The sequence below is a fragment of the Lagenorhynchus albirostris genome, chromosome 5 (genome assembly GCF_949774975.1).
Source record: "Lagenorhynchus albirostris chromosome 5, mLagAlb1.1, whole genome shotgun sequence".
NCBI classification, from domain to species: Eukaryota; Metazoa; Chordata; class Mammalia; order Artiodactyla; family Delphinidae; genus Lagenorhynchus; species Lagenorhynchus albirostris.
The window spans coordinates 42654046-42671167 of NC_083099.1; the positions used below are offsets into that span (position 1 = coordinate 42654046).

A 17122-nucleotide genomic window follows, 5' to 3' on the forward strand; every position below is an offset into this window, starting at 1 on the left:
AAGGGCACACCTGGTTCCTGCTGCTTGGAAAGTTCTTCTTGCTCTTCCTGAGACTGGCTGCTCTGATTCATCAATGCTCCTTCCTCAGGCCTTCCTAACTTAAGTATCACTTCCTTAGATACGCTTTCTCTAGTCACTTGTCTGAAACGATCTTTCCTTGTCACTCTTTATCAAATACCCCTATTTATTTCTTCCATAGCACTATTACAGTCTGAAATATTGGATTTTTTTTACCATCAGATATTTATTACTTTCATTGGAATGTAAGTTCTATGAGAGCAGATATTTTGTTCTATGACTCCTGCATATAATGTATCTACACAAAATAGGTGTTTAATAAACATTTGTTGACTGAAAGAATGAATGAATGTGAAACATGGGTATGAGAAGGAACACAGCATGGAATATTATTCATAATGAAGTGTTGTGAGAAATTAAAAGTAACTGTTCACATAGGAAAGGAATGCTATATACATAAAAGTCCATCTTATAATCTTATATAATGATACAAGTGTCAGAAGGGAAGAATTCTCTACAAAAGGTCGAAAAAGGCCATCACTGTTACAGCCCAACAACATATCCATACCTATCTGTGTGCCTAAAATTATTTCAAAAGTCTTTATAATTATACTGGAGTCAGCATTCAAGAATGCAACTGGGATGCATCACTGGTGTGGATGATGTATTTGCAGGCTCAGAACATTGTGGGAGGACCTTTTGACAAAATTTTTTGGGATATAATTGGATCCAGCTAATTTCTAAGAGATTAAGATGTTGTGGATGGATGAGGAGTGACTGGGTTAAGAAAAAAGAGAATGTAGGATTGGATATAAGACAGGCTAAGGCAGGCAGGCTGGGAGTTTATAATAAGAGAAGTGGAAGTAAAAGTAAAGGGAGAAGAAGAAGACTGTAGTAGGATTAGTCTGGGACCCCTGTAGCTGTGTAAGGCAGAAAGGGATTTGATACAGGTAATTAGGTGTTCATGCAGTCATTGAAGGGGAAGGAGCACAGGGCAGGAAGGGCTGCCACTAGCTGTCAGGTTTGTCACCCGCCTTCAGAGAATTAAGACTTTGCTAGTGATGATCACAGCCAGCTACACAACCAGGGCAAGAAATCATGTTGTTGTACCAGAGAACACTGCAAAACTTCGATTCTGCCAAAGTCCATACGGTCACTAGCTGCTGCCGGCAGAAGTATAATGGCTTCTGCTTCCTTTCTGTCTTCCACATCCCATGCAACTGTTTCTCACTGGCAGAAACTAAACTGGAGCCCTGATGGCAAGAGATTCTGGGACAAGTAGTTCTCAGGCTTTGAGTTCCTGAGATAAAGGAGAGAGCATATAAAGGGATGGAAATGGGGCCAAATGCCAATCTGGTACAATATGAGAATAGGAAATACTTGTCACTGCTTTAAAATACTATTTCTGGCTAATTTCATTAGCTCTAATCCTCACTAAAAATAATAGCCAACAGTAACAACCAGGTGCACTGTGTTCAGAGCTTTACATGCATTACATCATTAAGTTTCACAACCGTAAAATATGTCTCTACTATTATTATCTCTATTAAAAAAATAAGGAACTAGGGCTTCCCTGGTGGCGCAGTGGTTGAGAGTCCACCTGCCGATGCAGGGGACACGGGTTCGTGCCCCGGTCCGGGAAGATCCCACATGCCACGGAGCAGCTGGGCCCGTGAGCCACGGCCGCTGAGCCTGCGCATCCGGAGCCTGTGCTCCGCAACGGGAGAGGCCACAACGGTGAGAGGCCCGCGTACCGCAAAAAAAAAAAAAAAAAAAAAAAAAAGAGCTAAGACTTTGAGAGGTACAATATCTTGCTCCCAGTCAAACAACTCGTAAATAGAAGATCTGAATCTTGTACTCAGGACTCAAACTTGTCTACAAAGCCAATGGCTTTTAGTCCTTTTACTATATTACTTGCTAGTCAGTTATTAAATTTATTTATAATACATGGCCTTAGCCTCAACATAAAATTTTCCAGTCATCTTACAAATATACATTATTAAGTTGGTGTAAATACCTCACTTATTCTGGGGAAAAAAACTAATGAATCTTTAAAGAACATCCTCCCAAGCATGGGCACTAACTTAATGAGAGAGAAGAAAGAGTACACCATTAGAAGGAATGTAATGTCTCCTGTATTTAGAATGCAATTTTATGGTATGAACTCATTTTCATATATTGATAACATGTCTACTGTTATAAAACCACATCATAGAATTTAAGGTTAGATAGGGCATTCAAGGTTGAAGAGTCTTCAAGATTCTTTATAGTAGCATCTCAACAAAACATGGCCCAGCTTCTGCTTAAGAACTTTCAATGGGGGCAATGTTCAAGACTATGGGGGCTGATTGACAAGGGGGAGGAGTACATAGGATACCTGCTTCTGGGAAAGGGAAAGATGGTGCTGCCTGGAGGCTGCTTAGTCATTTTTGTCTCAATGGTAGCAAATATAGTGTTAGGCTAGAGGCTGGAACTATTGGTAATATCTTTTGCTGCCTAAACTTTCCCAAACTCCCTCCATGGCTTACAAATTATAGTTTGAGTGTCGGCGGTGGATTCAAGATGGCCAAAGATTACTTGTCTCTTCTTCCATTAAGAGATGGGGTCTATGGCCCTTCCCTTAGAGTCTGGCTGGCTTCTGTGACTTCTGTAACTAATAGAATTCAATAAAAGTGTTGCTGTGCCACTTCTCAGGTACAGCCTAAGTAGACTGGTAGCTTCCATGTTCTTAGAACACTCTCTTTGGGAACTCTGAGGTCTGATTGAAGAAATTTGACAGTCCTGAGACTAACGTGCTAGGGAGATGATTGTGATTGACGAGCTCAGCTTTTTTTCCCCCATTTTTATCAAGGCATTGGATTTGTACTGCAGTCTCTCCAGACTAGCCCATGCACCAGCTGAATACTGCTGAGTGACCTTAGTTGATGCCTCCTGGAACAGAAGAATCAACCTGAATCATCTAGACCCAAATTCCTGACCCATGACATTGTGAGCTATGGTAAAATGGTTATTTTAAGTCAGTGAGTTTGAGGTACTTTGTTACACAGCAATGGATGACTGGAACATGTCTGTGGGATCAGTGAGGGTCATCTGATCTAGATTGGCCTCAACTGGTCTCACCTGGGCTCACTCACATCTGTGGATCAGTTGTGGACTTTCATCTAGATTGAGTTGGGCTGGGGCAGCTTACCTGGGGAAGCTCTGCTCCATGTGTCTCTCATCCTCCTTCTGTGACATGCAAGGTTGGCCATGCATATCCATCTCATGGCAGTGGCCAAAGTGCAAGAGCAAGTGGAAGCACATAAGGCCTCTTGAGACTCAGGCTTGGAAGTGGTATCCTGTCACTTCCACCTCATTCTACTGGCCAAAGTCACATGGCTGAACTCAAAGTCAAGGGGCTGGAGTATAGACATCATTTCTTTTGTGGGAGACAGTGCAAAACTCACACATCAAAGAGTGTGAGTACAGGGAAGGGTGGAAAATTGGAGACAATAATGCAATCTACTACATTTACTTCATTTCATTTTAGCAAACATTTATGAGATACATATTATGCTAGACACTGGGAACACAGAAACAAAAGAGACCTAACTTTCTGCTCTTGAAATGCCTACAGTCCAGGCGAACTTCAGGAGGAGTAAAAGGGCTTTTACCATATTTAGGTTTATTGGGGACCTCAATCACCTTTTAGATCTTTACTTCTAACCCCTCTGTTAAGATTTATACCTGTGTTAAACTTTAGAGTTAGCATTTGAGTCATGTCTTATTGTTTTAGTGACTTAAAATTTGGTCAAAAGCCCTTACTTGCTTGACTCATTGTGGAGGTTTTGTTTGGCCAAGTTTTTGTGTTTTTACACAAACATGAAAAAATCCAAATGAAAAGAAATAATATATATGCACCATCAATCAGGTTGCTATCAACTCTTGCTCTACTGTTTTAAAAAGGGCTTCATCTCCAAGTTCTTGGGGAGCTTCATCATAGTCTTAAGGTACTGACTACATTATCCTTTAATATCTGTATTTAAATTGGGAAGCAGGAAGCTACAATGCAAGGAAGACATTTATGAGGACAAGTCACACCCTCCAATAGGGACACTGAGCACCTTCATAATATTGGTTGGTTCTGCTCATTCCTTTCTGTGGTCCTTTAGCCTCTTGTCAGATGGGCTGTGTTCCCCTCTGTAACTTTGCCCCACACTAATATGTTCCACGGTCAGAGCCAGACTTCTTGTCTTTCCTCTTCCTCATGTCTCCCATTAGGTTCCTGTTTCTTGTCCCACTTTCTTCCACTGAAGGGCCTCAGGCTGAGCTCCTTGAAGGGCCTAACTCAGTTTGTTCTGCAGCATCTCTGATCACTCATTAATCCCCAGGCAGCACAGCACAGTGGGGAGCACGTGGGCTGACTTTGGAGTCAAATGGATTTAGGTTTTAATTCCAGCTCCACTGCTTACTAATACTGTGATCTGGGGCAGGCTACTTAACCTTTCCGTGCCTCAGTTTTATAATCCATTATGTGGGCATAGTAAATCTTACCTTGCATGGTTCATGTGTGAGGTAATTGTAATAATAATTACAAAGTGCTTAGAAAATGTCTGTCATGATCTCAGTGTTAGTTCCTTTCCCTTCCCCATCCCAATAGCTATCTCTTATTTGCCACCTCATGACTGGTTTACCAAGGGGCTATCACACCATGTTTTCGGGATCAAAAATACTTTGTGTGCCTAAAAGAATAATACAGATATGTTTTAGTAAGGAATAAAAACCCTGTTTTTTCCCCATATAACCTCATTTTGTTTAAGAGAACATAAACAATGCCTTAGAGCATTAACACTCAGCATTTTGTAAGCTCAAATTATTTTTATAGCAAAGTGGTAAGAAAATTAAAAGTTACCAATATTTCACTTTGCATATTTTGCACTTTGGATATTTGCCATATTTGAATGTTTACTGCAGACAAGATCCTTAGGGATGGGGCTCGATTTATTTGTCTTTATATTGTATGACGCAGCACAGGACCTGACACTTCTTTGATGCTTAAGTAAATGTTTGTTGAACAAATGAATGTTTCATTGAATACAATTGTATGAACTAATGAAAGTTGAATTATTTTATATCTAAACTGAATATTTGTGTTGTCTGGTTTGGGCTGGGGCTGGATTTAGCTTACCGATGCACAGTAACCTTGTTTATGTGCTCAGTGTTGCAGACCTGGGAGGAGTGGGGCTGTGGGATCTGTATTTGGAGAGATGCATTATTATCATCTGCCCTTCACACTTTCCTCTTTGCTTTTGTTGTTTCTCATCTTTCCTACTAGATTGTCAACTCCCAGAGGGCACAGGCCATGGCTTATTCTGTATTACTGTATGTTACCACATATAATTACTCAGTGCTTGTAATACTGTCAGTACTCAGTTAATATTGGTTGAATGGATGAATATGGTAGCAAAGACAGCTTGAAGGAAGATTAGCACTTTTGGATCTTTATAGTGTTTTGGAAATGCAGCATCCTTTGTCCCTTCTCATCTGCTTTGATTTATATCTGTCTCCTCCATAGCTGTTTCATTGATCCTACACTTGGATTTATTATTCTTTAATCTCACCCTTATAAATGTCACATGATTTGTGGGAAAGGGTTGAGGCTGTTTATTTTATAATTTTTTCCTTCTTAATTATTTATTTTTTGACATCTTTATTGGAGTATAATTGCTTTACATTGTTGTGTTAGTTGCTGCTGTGTAAGAAAATGAATCAGCTATACATATACATATACATATATCCCCATATCCCCCCCACTTCTTGCGTCTCCCTCCCACCCTCCCTATCCCACCCCTCTAGGTGGTCACAAAACACTGAGCTGATCTCCCTGTGCTATGCAGCAGCTTTCCACTAGCTAGCTATTTTACATTTGGTAGTGTATATATGTACATGCCACTCTCTCACTTCGTCCCAGCTTACCCTTCCCCTTTCCCTGGTCCTCAAGTTCATTCTCTACATCTGTGTCTTTATTCCTGTCCTGCCCCTAGGTTCTTCAGAACCACTTTTTTTTTAGATTCCATATATATGTGTTATCATACAGTATTTGTTTTTCTCTTTCTCACTTACTTCACTCTGTATGACAGACTCTAGGTCCATCCACCTCACTACAAATTGCTCAATTTCATTTCTTTTTATGACTGAGTAATATTCCATTGTATATATGTGCCACATCTTCTTTATCCATTCTTCTGTCGATGGACACTCAGGTTGCTTCCATGCCGTGGCTATTTTAAATAGAGCTACAATGAACATTGTGGTACATGACTCTTTTTGAATTATGATTTTCTCAGGGTATATGCCCAATAGTGGGATTGCTGGGTCATATGGTAGTTCTATTTTTGGTTTTTTAAGGAACCTCCATACTGTTCTCCATAGTGGCTGTATCAATTTACATTCCCACCAACAGTGCAAAGGGATTCCCTTTTCTCTGCACCCTCTACAGCATTTATTGCTTATAGATTTTTTGATGATGACTATTCTGACTGGTGTGAGGTGATATCTCATTGTAGTTTTGATCTACATTTCTCTAATGATTAATGATGTTGAGCATCCTCTCATGTGTTTGTTGGCATTCTGTATATCTTCTTTGGAGAAATGTCTATTTAGGTCTTCTGCCCATTTTTGGATTGGGTTGTTTGTTCTTTTGATATTGAGCTGCATGAGCTGCTTGTATATTTTGGAGATTAATCCTTTGTCAGTTGCTTTGTTTGCGCATATTTTCTCCCATTTTGAGGGTTGTTTTTTTGTCTTGTTTATGGCTTCCTTTGCTGTATAAAAGCTTTTAAGTTTCATTAGGTCCCATTTGTTTATTTTTGCTTTTATTTCCGTTTATCTAGGAGGTGGGTCAGAAAGGATCTTACTGTGATATATGTCATAGAGTGTTCTGCCTATGTTTTCCTCTAAGAGTTTTATAGTGTCTGGCCTTACATTTAGGTCTTTAATCCGTTTTGAGTTTATTTTTGTGTATGGTGTTAGGGAGTGTTTTTATTTCATTCTTTTACATGTAGCTATCCAGTTTTCCCAACACCACTTATTGAAGAGGCTGTCTTTTCTCCATCGTATACTCTAGCCTCCTTTATCAAAGATAAGGTGACCATATGAGCATGGGTTTATCTCTGGGCTTTCTATCCTGTTCCATTGATCTATATTTCCATTTTTGTGCCAATACCATACTGTCTTGATTGCTGTAGCTTTGTAGTATAGTCTGAAGTCAGGGAGCCTGATTCCTCCAGCTCCGTTTTTCTTTCTCAAGATTGCTTTGGCTATTTGGAGTCTTTTGTGTTTCCATACAAATTGTGAAATTTTTTGTTCCTGTTCTGTGAAAAATGCCATAGGTTGTTTGATAGGGATTGCATTGAATCTGTAGATTGCTTTGGGTAGAATAGCCATTTTCACAATGTTGATCCTTCCAATCCAAGAACATGGTATGTCTCTCCATCTGTTTGTATCATCTTTAATTTCTTTCAGCAGTGTCTTATAATTTTCTGCATACAGGTCTTTTGTCTCCTTAGGTAGGTTTATTCCTAGATATTTTATTCTTCTTGTTGCAATGGTAAATGGGAGTGTTTTCTTGATTTCACTTTCAGTTTTTTCATCATTAGTGTATAGGAATGCGAGAGATTTCTGTGCATTAATGTTGTATCCTGCTACTTTACCAAATTCATTGATTAGCTCTAGTAGTTTTCTGGTAGCATCTTTAGGATTCTCTATGTATAGTATCATGTCATCTGCAAACAGTGACAGCTTTACTTCTTCTTTTCCGATTTGGATTCCTTTTATTTCTTTCTCTTCCTTGATTTCTGTGGCTAAAACTTCCAAAACTAAGTTGAATAATAGTGGTGAGAGTGGGTAACCTTGTCTAGTTCCTGACCTTAGTGGAAATGGTTTCAGTTTTTCACCATTGAGAATGATGTTGACTTTGGGTTTGTCATATATGGCCTTTATTATGTTGAAGCAAGTTCCATCTATGCCTACATTCAGGAGAGTTTTTATCATAAATGGGTGTTGAATTTTGTCAAAAGCTTTCTCTGCATCTATTGAGATGATCATATGGTTTTTCTCCTTCAATTTGTTAATATGGTTTATCACATTGATTGATTTGCGTATGTTGAAGAATCCTTGCATTCCTGGAATAAACCACACTTGATCATGCTGTATGATCCTTTTAATGTGCTGTTGGATTCTGTTTGCTAGTATTTTGTTGAGGATTTTTGCATCTATGTTTGGCCTGTAGTTTTCTTTCCTTGTGACATCCTTGTCTGGTTTTGGTATCAAGGTGATGGTGGCCTCGTAGAAGGAATTTGGGAGTGTTCCTCCCTCTGCTATATTTTGGAAGAGTTTGAGAAGGATAGGTTTTATCTCTTGTCTAAATGTTTGCCAGAATTCATCTGTGAAGCCATGTGGTCCTGGGCTTTTGTCTGTTCGAAGATTTTTAATAACATTTGAAATTTTAGTGCTTGTTATTAGTCTGTTTATATTTTCTATTTCTTACTGGTTCAGTCTCGGAAGGTTGTGTTTTTTAAGAATTTGTCCATTTCTTCCAGGTTGTCCATTTTATTGGCATATAGTTGCTTGTAGTAATCTCTCATGATCCTTTGTATTTCTTCAGTGTCAGTTGTTACTTCTCCTTTTTCATTTCTAATCCTGTTGATATGAGTCTTCTCCCTGTTTTTCTTGATGAGTCTGGCTAATGGTTTATCAAATTTGTTTATCTTCTCAAAGAACCAGATTTTAGTTTTATTGATCTTGGCTATCATTTCCTTCATTTCTTTTTCATTTATTTCTGATCTGTTCTTCATGATTTCTTTCCTTCTGCTAACTTTGGGGTTTTTTTGTTCTTTCTGTAATTGTTAGGTGTAAGGTTAGGTTGTTTATTTGAGATGTTTCTTGTTTCTTGAGGTAGGATTGTATTGCTGTAAACTTCCCTCTTAGAACTGCTTTTGCTGCATCGCATAGGTTTTGGGTCATTGTGTTTTCACTGTCATTTGTTTCTTGGTATTTTTTGATTTCCTCTTTGATTTCTTCAGTGATCTCTTGGTTTTTTAGTAGTGTATTTTTTAGCCTCCATGTGTTTGTATGTTTTATAGGTTTTTTCCTGTAATTGATAACTAGTCTCATAGCGTTGTGGTCAGAAAAGATACTTGATATGATTTCAACTTTCTTAAATTTACCAAGGCTTGATTTGTGACCCAAGATGTGGTCTATCCTGGAGAATGTTCCATGAACACTTGAGAAGAAAGTGTATTCTGTTGTTTTTGGATGGAATGTCTTATAAATATCAATTAAGTCCATCTTGTTTAATGTATCATTTAAAGCTTTTGTTTCCTTATTTATTTGCATTTTGGCTTTTCTGTCCATTGGTGTATGTGAGGTGTTAAAGTCCCCTACTATTATTGTGTTACTGTCGATTTCCCCTTTTATGGCTGTTAGCATTTGCCTTATGTATTGAGGTGCTCCTATGTTGGGTGCGTAAATATTTACAATTTTTTATCTTCTTGGATTGATCCCTTGATCACTGTGTAGTGTCCTTCTTTGTCTCTTCTAATAGTCTTTATTTTAAAGTCTATTTTGTCTGGTATGAGTATTGCTACTCCAGCTTTCTTTTGATTTCCATTTTCATGGAATATCTTTTTCCATCCCCTCACTTTCAGTCTGTATGTGTCTGAAGTGGGTCTGAAATGGGTCTCTTGTAGACACCATTTATATGGATGTTGTTTTTGTATCCATTCAGCCAGTCTCTGTTTTTTGGTTGGAGCATTTAGTCCTTTTACATTTAAGGTAATTATCGGTATGTATATTCCTATTACCATTTTCTTAATTTTTTTGTGTTTGTTATTGTAGGTCTTTTCCTTCTCTTGTGTTTCCTGCCTACAGAAGTTCCTTTAGCATTTGTTGTAAAGCTGGTTTTGTGGTGATGAATTTTCTTAACTTTTGCTTGTTTGTAAAGGTTTTAATTTCTCTGTCGAATCAGAATGAGATCCTTGTTGTGTAGCGTAATCTTTGTTGTAGGTTTTCCCTTTCATCACTGTAAGTATATCCTGCCACTCACTTCTGGCTTACAGAGTTTCTGCTGAAAGATCAGCTGTTAACTTTTTGGGGATTCCTTTGTATGTTATTTGTTGCTTTTCCCTTGCTGCTTTTAATAGTTTTTATTTGTATTTAATTTTTGATAGTTTGATTACTATGTGCCTTGGTGTGTTTCTCCTTGGATTTATCCTGTATGGGACTCTCTGCACTTCCTGGACTTGACTTACTATTTCCTTTCCCATATTAGGGAAGTTTTCAACTATAATTTCTTCAAATATTTTCTCAGTCCTTTTCTTTTCCTTTTCTTCCTCTGGGACCCCTATAATTCGAATGTTGGTGAGTTTAATGTTGCCCCAGAGGTCTCTGAGACTGTCCTCAATTCTTTTTTCTGCTCTGTGGTAGTTATTTCCACTATGTTATTTTCCAGGTCACTTATCTGTTCTTCTGCCTCAGTTATTCTGCTATTGATTTCTTCTGGAGAATTTTTAATTTCATTTATTTTGTTGCTCATAATTGTTTGTTTGCTCTTTAGTTCTTCTAGGTCCTTGTTAAACATTTCCTGTATTCTCTCCATTCTATTTCTAAGATTTTGGATCATCTTTACTATCATTACTCTGAATTCTTTTTCAGGTAGACTGCATATTTCCTCATCATTTTTTTTGGTCTAGTGGGTTTTTACCTTGCTCCTTTATCTGTTGTGTATTTCTCTGTCTTCTCATTTTGCTTAAGTTACTGCATTTGGGGCCTCATTTTCGTAGGCTGCAGGTTCATAGTTCCCATTGTTTTTCGTGTCTGCCCCAGTGGGTAAGGTTGGTTCAGTGATTTGTGTAGGCTTCCTGGTGGAGGGGACTAATGCCTGTGTTCTTGTGGATGAGGCTGGAATTTTCTGGTGGACAGGACTGCATCCAGTTGTGTGTTTTGGGCTGTCTGTGAGCTTATTATGATTTTAGGCAGCCTCTGTGCTAATGGGTGGGGTTGTGTTCCTGTGTTGCTAGTTGTTTGGTGTGGGGTTTCCAGCACTTGAGCTTGCTGATCGTTGAGTGGAACTGGGTGTTAGTGTTGAGATGGAGGTCTGGGAGAGCTCTTACCAATTGATATTACGTGGGGCCAGGAGGTCTCTGGTGGAAAAGTGTCCTCAACTTGGCTCTCCCACCTCAGAGGCACAGGCTTGGCACCTGGCCAGAGCACCAAGACCCTGTCAGCCCCACGGCCAGATACGTGGGGATTTTCTTGCCTTTTGGGAAGTCTGAGGGCTTCTGCCAGCATTCAGTAGGTGTTCTGTAGGAGTTGTTCCACATGTAGATGTATTTTTGATGTATTTGTGGGGAGGAAGTTGATCTCCACATCTTACTTCCCTTCCATCTTGAAGGTCCTATGGTTGAGGCTTTGATATTATTCAGACGTGGATTTATGTTCTGACTTAATAACTTGTGGGTTGTGTGATCTTGAACAAGGTATGTAACCACCTGGTGTCTCTTTCCTCATTTGTGAAGGTGAGTGAGAGTGTTGTCTACTTGGCAGAGCTGTTTTGAGAACAGATTGGATTGATGAATATAAGGCACCTCCTCTTTGTAGGGATTCTATAAATAGTAGGTGTTGTTACTATCCTTATTTCCATTCTCTTTTCTCTCTTACTGTTTATCTTAAACACTCCTTCCTTTTCCAATCAGAAATCATGCATTTCTAACCCTGGCTATCTGTTAGCAGCCACTGGACTACTGGGAGTTTCTGGGGAATGGAATATTATGAACTCTCAAAATTTCATTTCATCAGGAACCTTATATCCCTTTGAAGCCTTAATAAGAATAACCACTATTTGGCCCATTAAAATAATACAAAGATAAATGTGAGTTTGCAGAAAAACCCTTAAATTATAAAGCAAAGAATTGGAGAGTTAAATGGCATGTGAAGAATCTGAAGACATAACACATATTTAAATTTATGATTTTTTATTCTCTCTATTTATTATAACAGATTCTAAAAGATTGTTCTCATAACAAGACCATTATCCTGAGTAGATTTAAGGACTCTTTCACCAGTATTTTTTCTTGAAATAATTGAGTTTGCTGAAATAAACAATTCAGCTCAATATTTTTCATCTCCTTCTAATACAGATGTATTTGATTCCTATAAATCTGGGTCAAGTCAGTCATGATTTTATTCATATTTGTTTTCCACAGGGTATATGAGCTATTAAGTCATGTTGTATTTATTATAGATCATGTTTGCTTTTTGGCAAGATAATTTTAACGATTGAGAACAATATTTTAGTACATGTAACACTGGGAAAACAACCAGAAAGGAGAATTGAAGCAAAATGTTCCTTACAATAAATACTTTAAGTAAATAAAATATTCCGTTGTGAATCAAGCATACATTTACATATGAAATGTGTAAAAATCATTTAGTATTATGCATACTGTTCATTCTTATGGTTCATATATGTATATATATTCCTCTCATATAAGAATATATCTATATCACTTTGTCTTTTTGTTTGTAATATATGTATATATTCCCATTATATCTTTCTTCCAGCCTCAAATATGTGGATATTTTCTTGGTTTTGTGCCATTTTAATTACCTTGGCTGTTGCTGGTGTGGACACAATAGTAAAGACCACACCATATACCAAATTCACGAAGAAGTCTGAGGGAAAAGAGATGCCAAAGGGTCCAAAGCCATCCAGTGGCCAACCTCCAGAAGAAGAAGAAACTCCCTTCACAGAAGCAGCTGAAATGGCAGAACCAACCCCTGACCCCTCAGCTTTCAATTCTGTCTTTGGTGCTGCCACCCTCTTCCCCTCTGAAAACCTCACTCTTGACACGGCTGATTTCTTCTTGAATTGCTGTGATTGTTGTTCATCTGGACCAGGGCAAAAAGGAGAACCTGGAGAGACTGGAAAACCAGGTATTTGAAAATATACGAGGCCCTATATTTCTCACTTGTACATCCTTAGAGTTGAGAGGTGGTGGTTTGGTGGTGGAATTGCCCCAAGGGTTTCTACATTGTCATGCGAATGGGACAAGCCTAGGTGTAACACTGTGACAAATGCAATGGGTTCTGTTGCCCAGTGGGGTAGCCAGAGTCCCATGTATGGCTATTAATATTAAAATTAAATGAGATTAAAAATTCAATTCCTCAGTCACACGGGTCCCATTTGAAGTGCTTAGTAGCCACGTGTGGCCAGTGGGCAGCACAGATATAGAGCATTTCCATAATTGCAGAAAGTTCTACTGGATGGTGCTGGTTAGAGCAGAGACTGGCCTACCAACCCTAGCACTGGTGTGTAGTCCTTCCAGTTACACAATCTTTTCATTAATGGCTGATGTAAATAGGGTAAGTGAAAATTCTGTGGTCTGGTAAGAATGTATACTGACTGATGGGGTTTTGGAGTTCTACTTGTAGTTAGGATTAGAAATGGAATGCCTGTGAGGTGGAGAATAAAGGCAGGATTCAGTTCACTTCTCATTGAAATTCTGAGGCAACACAGTCTCCTTGCCCAGCAGTTTTCTCCATTGAACGTCATGGTTAAATATTTCAAAATTTCAGATGTCTTTCATGTATACAGTATGAATATACTCTCACTTTTATTGTAATACAGTTCAGCTTTCACATGTCCTACAGCAGAGAATTCAAGGAAAAAGTGAGATCAGAATGTCAATTTCAAATCCACTCTTCCCTGAATTACATGTAAATATTTGTTGTGTCTTGCCTGAAGAATTTAAAGTTATAAAATCAGGAATTCTGCATCCTCATTAAGCTTTTCATTTATTTCATCCCATTTCAGGAAGCTTTTGGGAAATGTGATCAGTGTTTATGTGGAGGTGGTATTGAATGGGAAAGAAGCTGGGCAGGGGTCTGGGGAACCAAGATTTCAGGCTTGCCAAAACATTACTGGAGATCTAATTAGACTGAGAAAATTATATTTACCAGGATTTCTCTTAGTATCATGTCTGGCAAGCTGCTAGCGGGGAGCGGGAGGGGGTCATATAAACACAGCTGGTTGCTAAACTGTCTTATAAGTCATAGCATCAGGGCTTTTGTCTTACCCAGTGGTGGATTTAGCTGCACTGTTCTTAGAGCTCAGCTTATTACATACATTAATTAACACACATAGTACATACATCACATTTGTGTTATCTACTGTAATGTGAATAATAAATGTAGACTTTAAAAGTTATGAGCCTAATTTTACAGAGTTTCTGAATGAAAGTGTTTTGAAGTATACAGCTCAGCTCTATCTAATAGCTCGTAAAGGTAAAATTCCATTTGAAATTTTATCTCCAGCTTCTCTCATTAATTCAGTTATATAATAGCTACCTACTATGTGCCAATAACTGTTAAGCACTTGTTGTTTCTCATCTTTGTAGAAAATGATTAAAATATTATTACATTTCAGTGCATAATTTAATTGCGTTTCAGAGAGTTTCAGGTAATTCTAGAGGTTATAGCACCTGTGAGTATAGAACCTGGTGTCAAACTCGGTTTGTGCACCCTCCAGCCCCAGCTCTTCCATTAGGTCCAGCCTTCCGATATTTACACTAAACTAACCAAGATGTACACCCTGCCTAGATGGAAGGGGCAGCCTGCCTGCCCCTTGTGCCCTTGCAGGCAGTTGCTGCGTGCTCCCTGGGCATTTCCCTCATAACCACATTGGGCATTTGGGGGTCGTGAGGAAGGGGGGTCACTGCACAGTGAACTGTAATTGATCATTTTGCTTGCTTCTGCCTCCCCTGCTCTTTGTTCTCCATTCCTTTCCTCTCTGCTCTTCCTTCTTTTTTAGACAGAAGAGCTTAACCACCACTTTGGCTTCTTAAGCTTGCCTTCAGCCTTAACCTCCATTGCATGCAATTTATTAAAGCTTTTCATCTAAACAAATACAGCGTTCTTTCAAAGAGGAAATTCAACAGATTGAAAATAATTTTCTCCATCCCATCAACTTAATTATAATAATTAAGATGAAAGATTACAATTTAATTGAGTGTACTTATTTATATGGTTAACTTTCAAAGAACCTGGCCATAAATTATTCCAATCAAGCTTGAACAGGGCTGGGGTTGCAGGAACGATAACTGTCCTAGGCTTGGGTGTCTGTGTGGCCCAGGTAAGTGGAAGGGACCTGGGCTGCTGGGATGAGTGAGGACACCAGTGAGGTCTGAGTCCTGCACCATCTGCCCCTCCCCTGCCCCTCAGCCTCTTTTACCCTGATCGCTAGCTCCGCCCATGGTGCTCTTCTTTCAGTTTCTTAAAAACACCATGGTCTTTTCTACTCTTGTTTTTCCTGAAATACTCATCCATGTTTTTTTTTTTTTCTTTGTCTCAGAAATTTCTAATTTGTTCATTGGGTCTTAGCTTAATGACATTTTTTTCCAGGAGGTATCCTCTGATCCCATAAATGAGTTTTTTTTTTAAACCACCATCTACAATAGGAACTTTCTCTTTTCTTTACATAACTAACAACAGTGTGGCCATTTCTATTTATTTGTGTGGTTATTTGTTCATGTTTATCTTTCATGGACTCTCAGCTCCATGAGGGAAGGGACTGCTGGAATGTTGATGGCTGATTCCTGACACCTATCAGGATGCTTGGTGTGTAGGGGGGCTCAGCAATTTTTCCTGAATGAGTATATAAGTGAAGGAATGGGAAAACCAAAAGTGCTAGGTATTGTGGTTTTACTTCCAATTTGAAAGTGTGGTCCACATGAGGTTAAGAGTCAGATAATCATCTTTTCTTGTTGTTTGATATAGTACTGCTTCTCTGAATCATTTGATCACTGCCATGAATTCAGTGACAAGTACTAATGGGCTCAATTTATCTATTCAGGTAGTGCAAAATTGCAAATCAGACAAAAATATTGTCCTTAGAACTCTGTAATAGTTTATTCTCACCCAGATTTTATCATTAGGATACTGACAGTCATTGGCCTCAATAAAATGACTGATTTTTTTGGAAATAATGAATTTCAAAAGAGAATTTTTCTACCCTGATGGTTTTTAAATCTCATTTCCAGGTTTTAAGGGAGAAGCTGGTGGTATGGGGATCCTAGGTCCACCAGGAGTCACTGGACCCCAAGGTCCAAAAGGCCAGAAAGGAGAGAAGGGTAGGTAATTATATCCATTTCATGTCAGAACTCAAGAGATGTTCTGCATCATTTTTAAGAAGAGCAGCTTGTTAAGTAAATACCAGATTCTTGCAGGTGGATCTATTTTTTAAAATGTAAAAACTTGGTAAAGCATATTGTGAGTTATATTTGATATAAAAATATGAACTTTATAAATAGCCAATTGAGAAATTTTAAACTTGCCTGGTAATATACTCCCCCGCACACACATACCTTTTCTGTTCCTTGTAGTCCACCTGGCTGACTCAGTGACTGGGAGCCACAGGGCGTAGACTCTGGGGAAGGGTCCTTTCCTATATACTCCTGTTTGAGTTCTTCTTTATGATGCAAATTAATTTCATACTACATAAAACTAATCAGAGCAGGCAATCCTCTAGAATATTCCATATAGATGGATAGCCTACCTACTAAGGAGAGTATGACATATCCTTTGGCTTACTCTCAAATCAGGGGCAGTGTCAACGGTGGGAAGAGAACTGAATTAAAATGGAAGAAGTCAAGCTATTTGCAGTGACCTTGGACCTGTCACTTTACCTCATCTGGAAATTGAGAGGACTAGACTAGATATTTATTTGTACCCTGTTTAAAGAAGATTTGTCATTATGGGGGCTTTCCTAGATCTTTTCCAGCTCAGAAATTCTGTAATTCCATAGATGTATCAGCAAAGAGGCTGCTCTGCTCTGGGAAATCCCTGGTTCTATAAGTGCTTCAAGGTATTGAGGGAAGGTTATAGATTCACTGGGACATTTAGAAATTCCTCAGGGAATACCACCAGCCTGTAGAAATACTATATATCCATCAAGTTAAATGTTTTAGCCTTAGTGTCACGTGTCAAAAGACATAATATCATCTATACATCACCCTCTGCTTGGCTCAGGAACCGCCTAACTCATTTCTGGTAGAACATTCAGTGAAGT

The 17122-nt window shown here is 38.7% G+C and overlaps 1 protein-coding gene across 4 annotated transcripts in view; it reads left to right on the top strand.

Moving 5' to 3' along the window:
* The window catches only part of OTOL1 (otolin 1), a 60303-nt gene that overhangs the window by 30483 nt on the left and 12698 nt on the right, over window positions 1-17122 (top strand). For all 4 annotated transcript variants that reach the window (XM_060149209.1, XM_060149211.1, XM_060149212.1 and 1 more), the window contains 2 exons: window positions 12619-12990; window positions 16095-16184. In XM_060149209.1, coding sequence (XP_060005192.1) covers window positions 12619-12990; window positions 16095-16184 — 462 coding nt within the window. The remainder of the gene's footprint in view (window positions 1-12618; window positions 12991-16094; window positions 16185-17122) is intronic.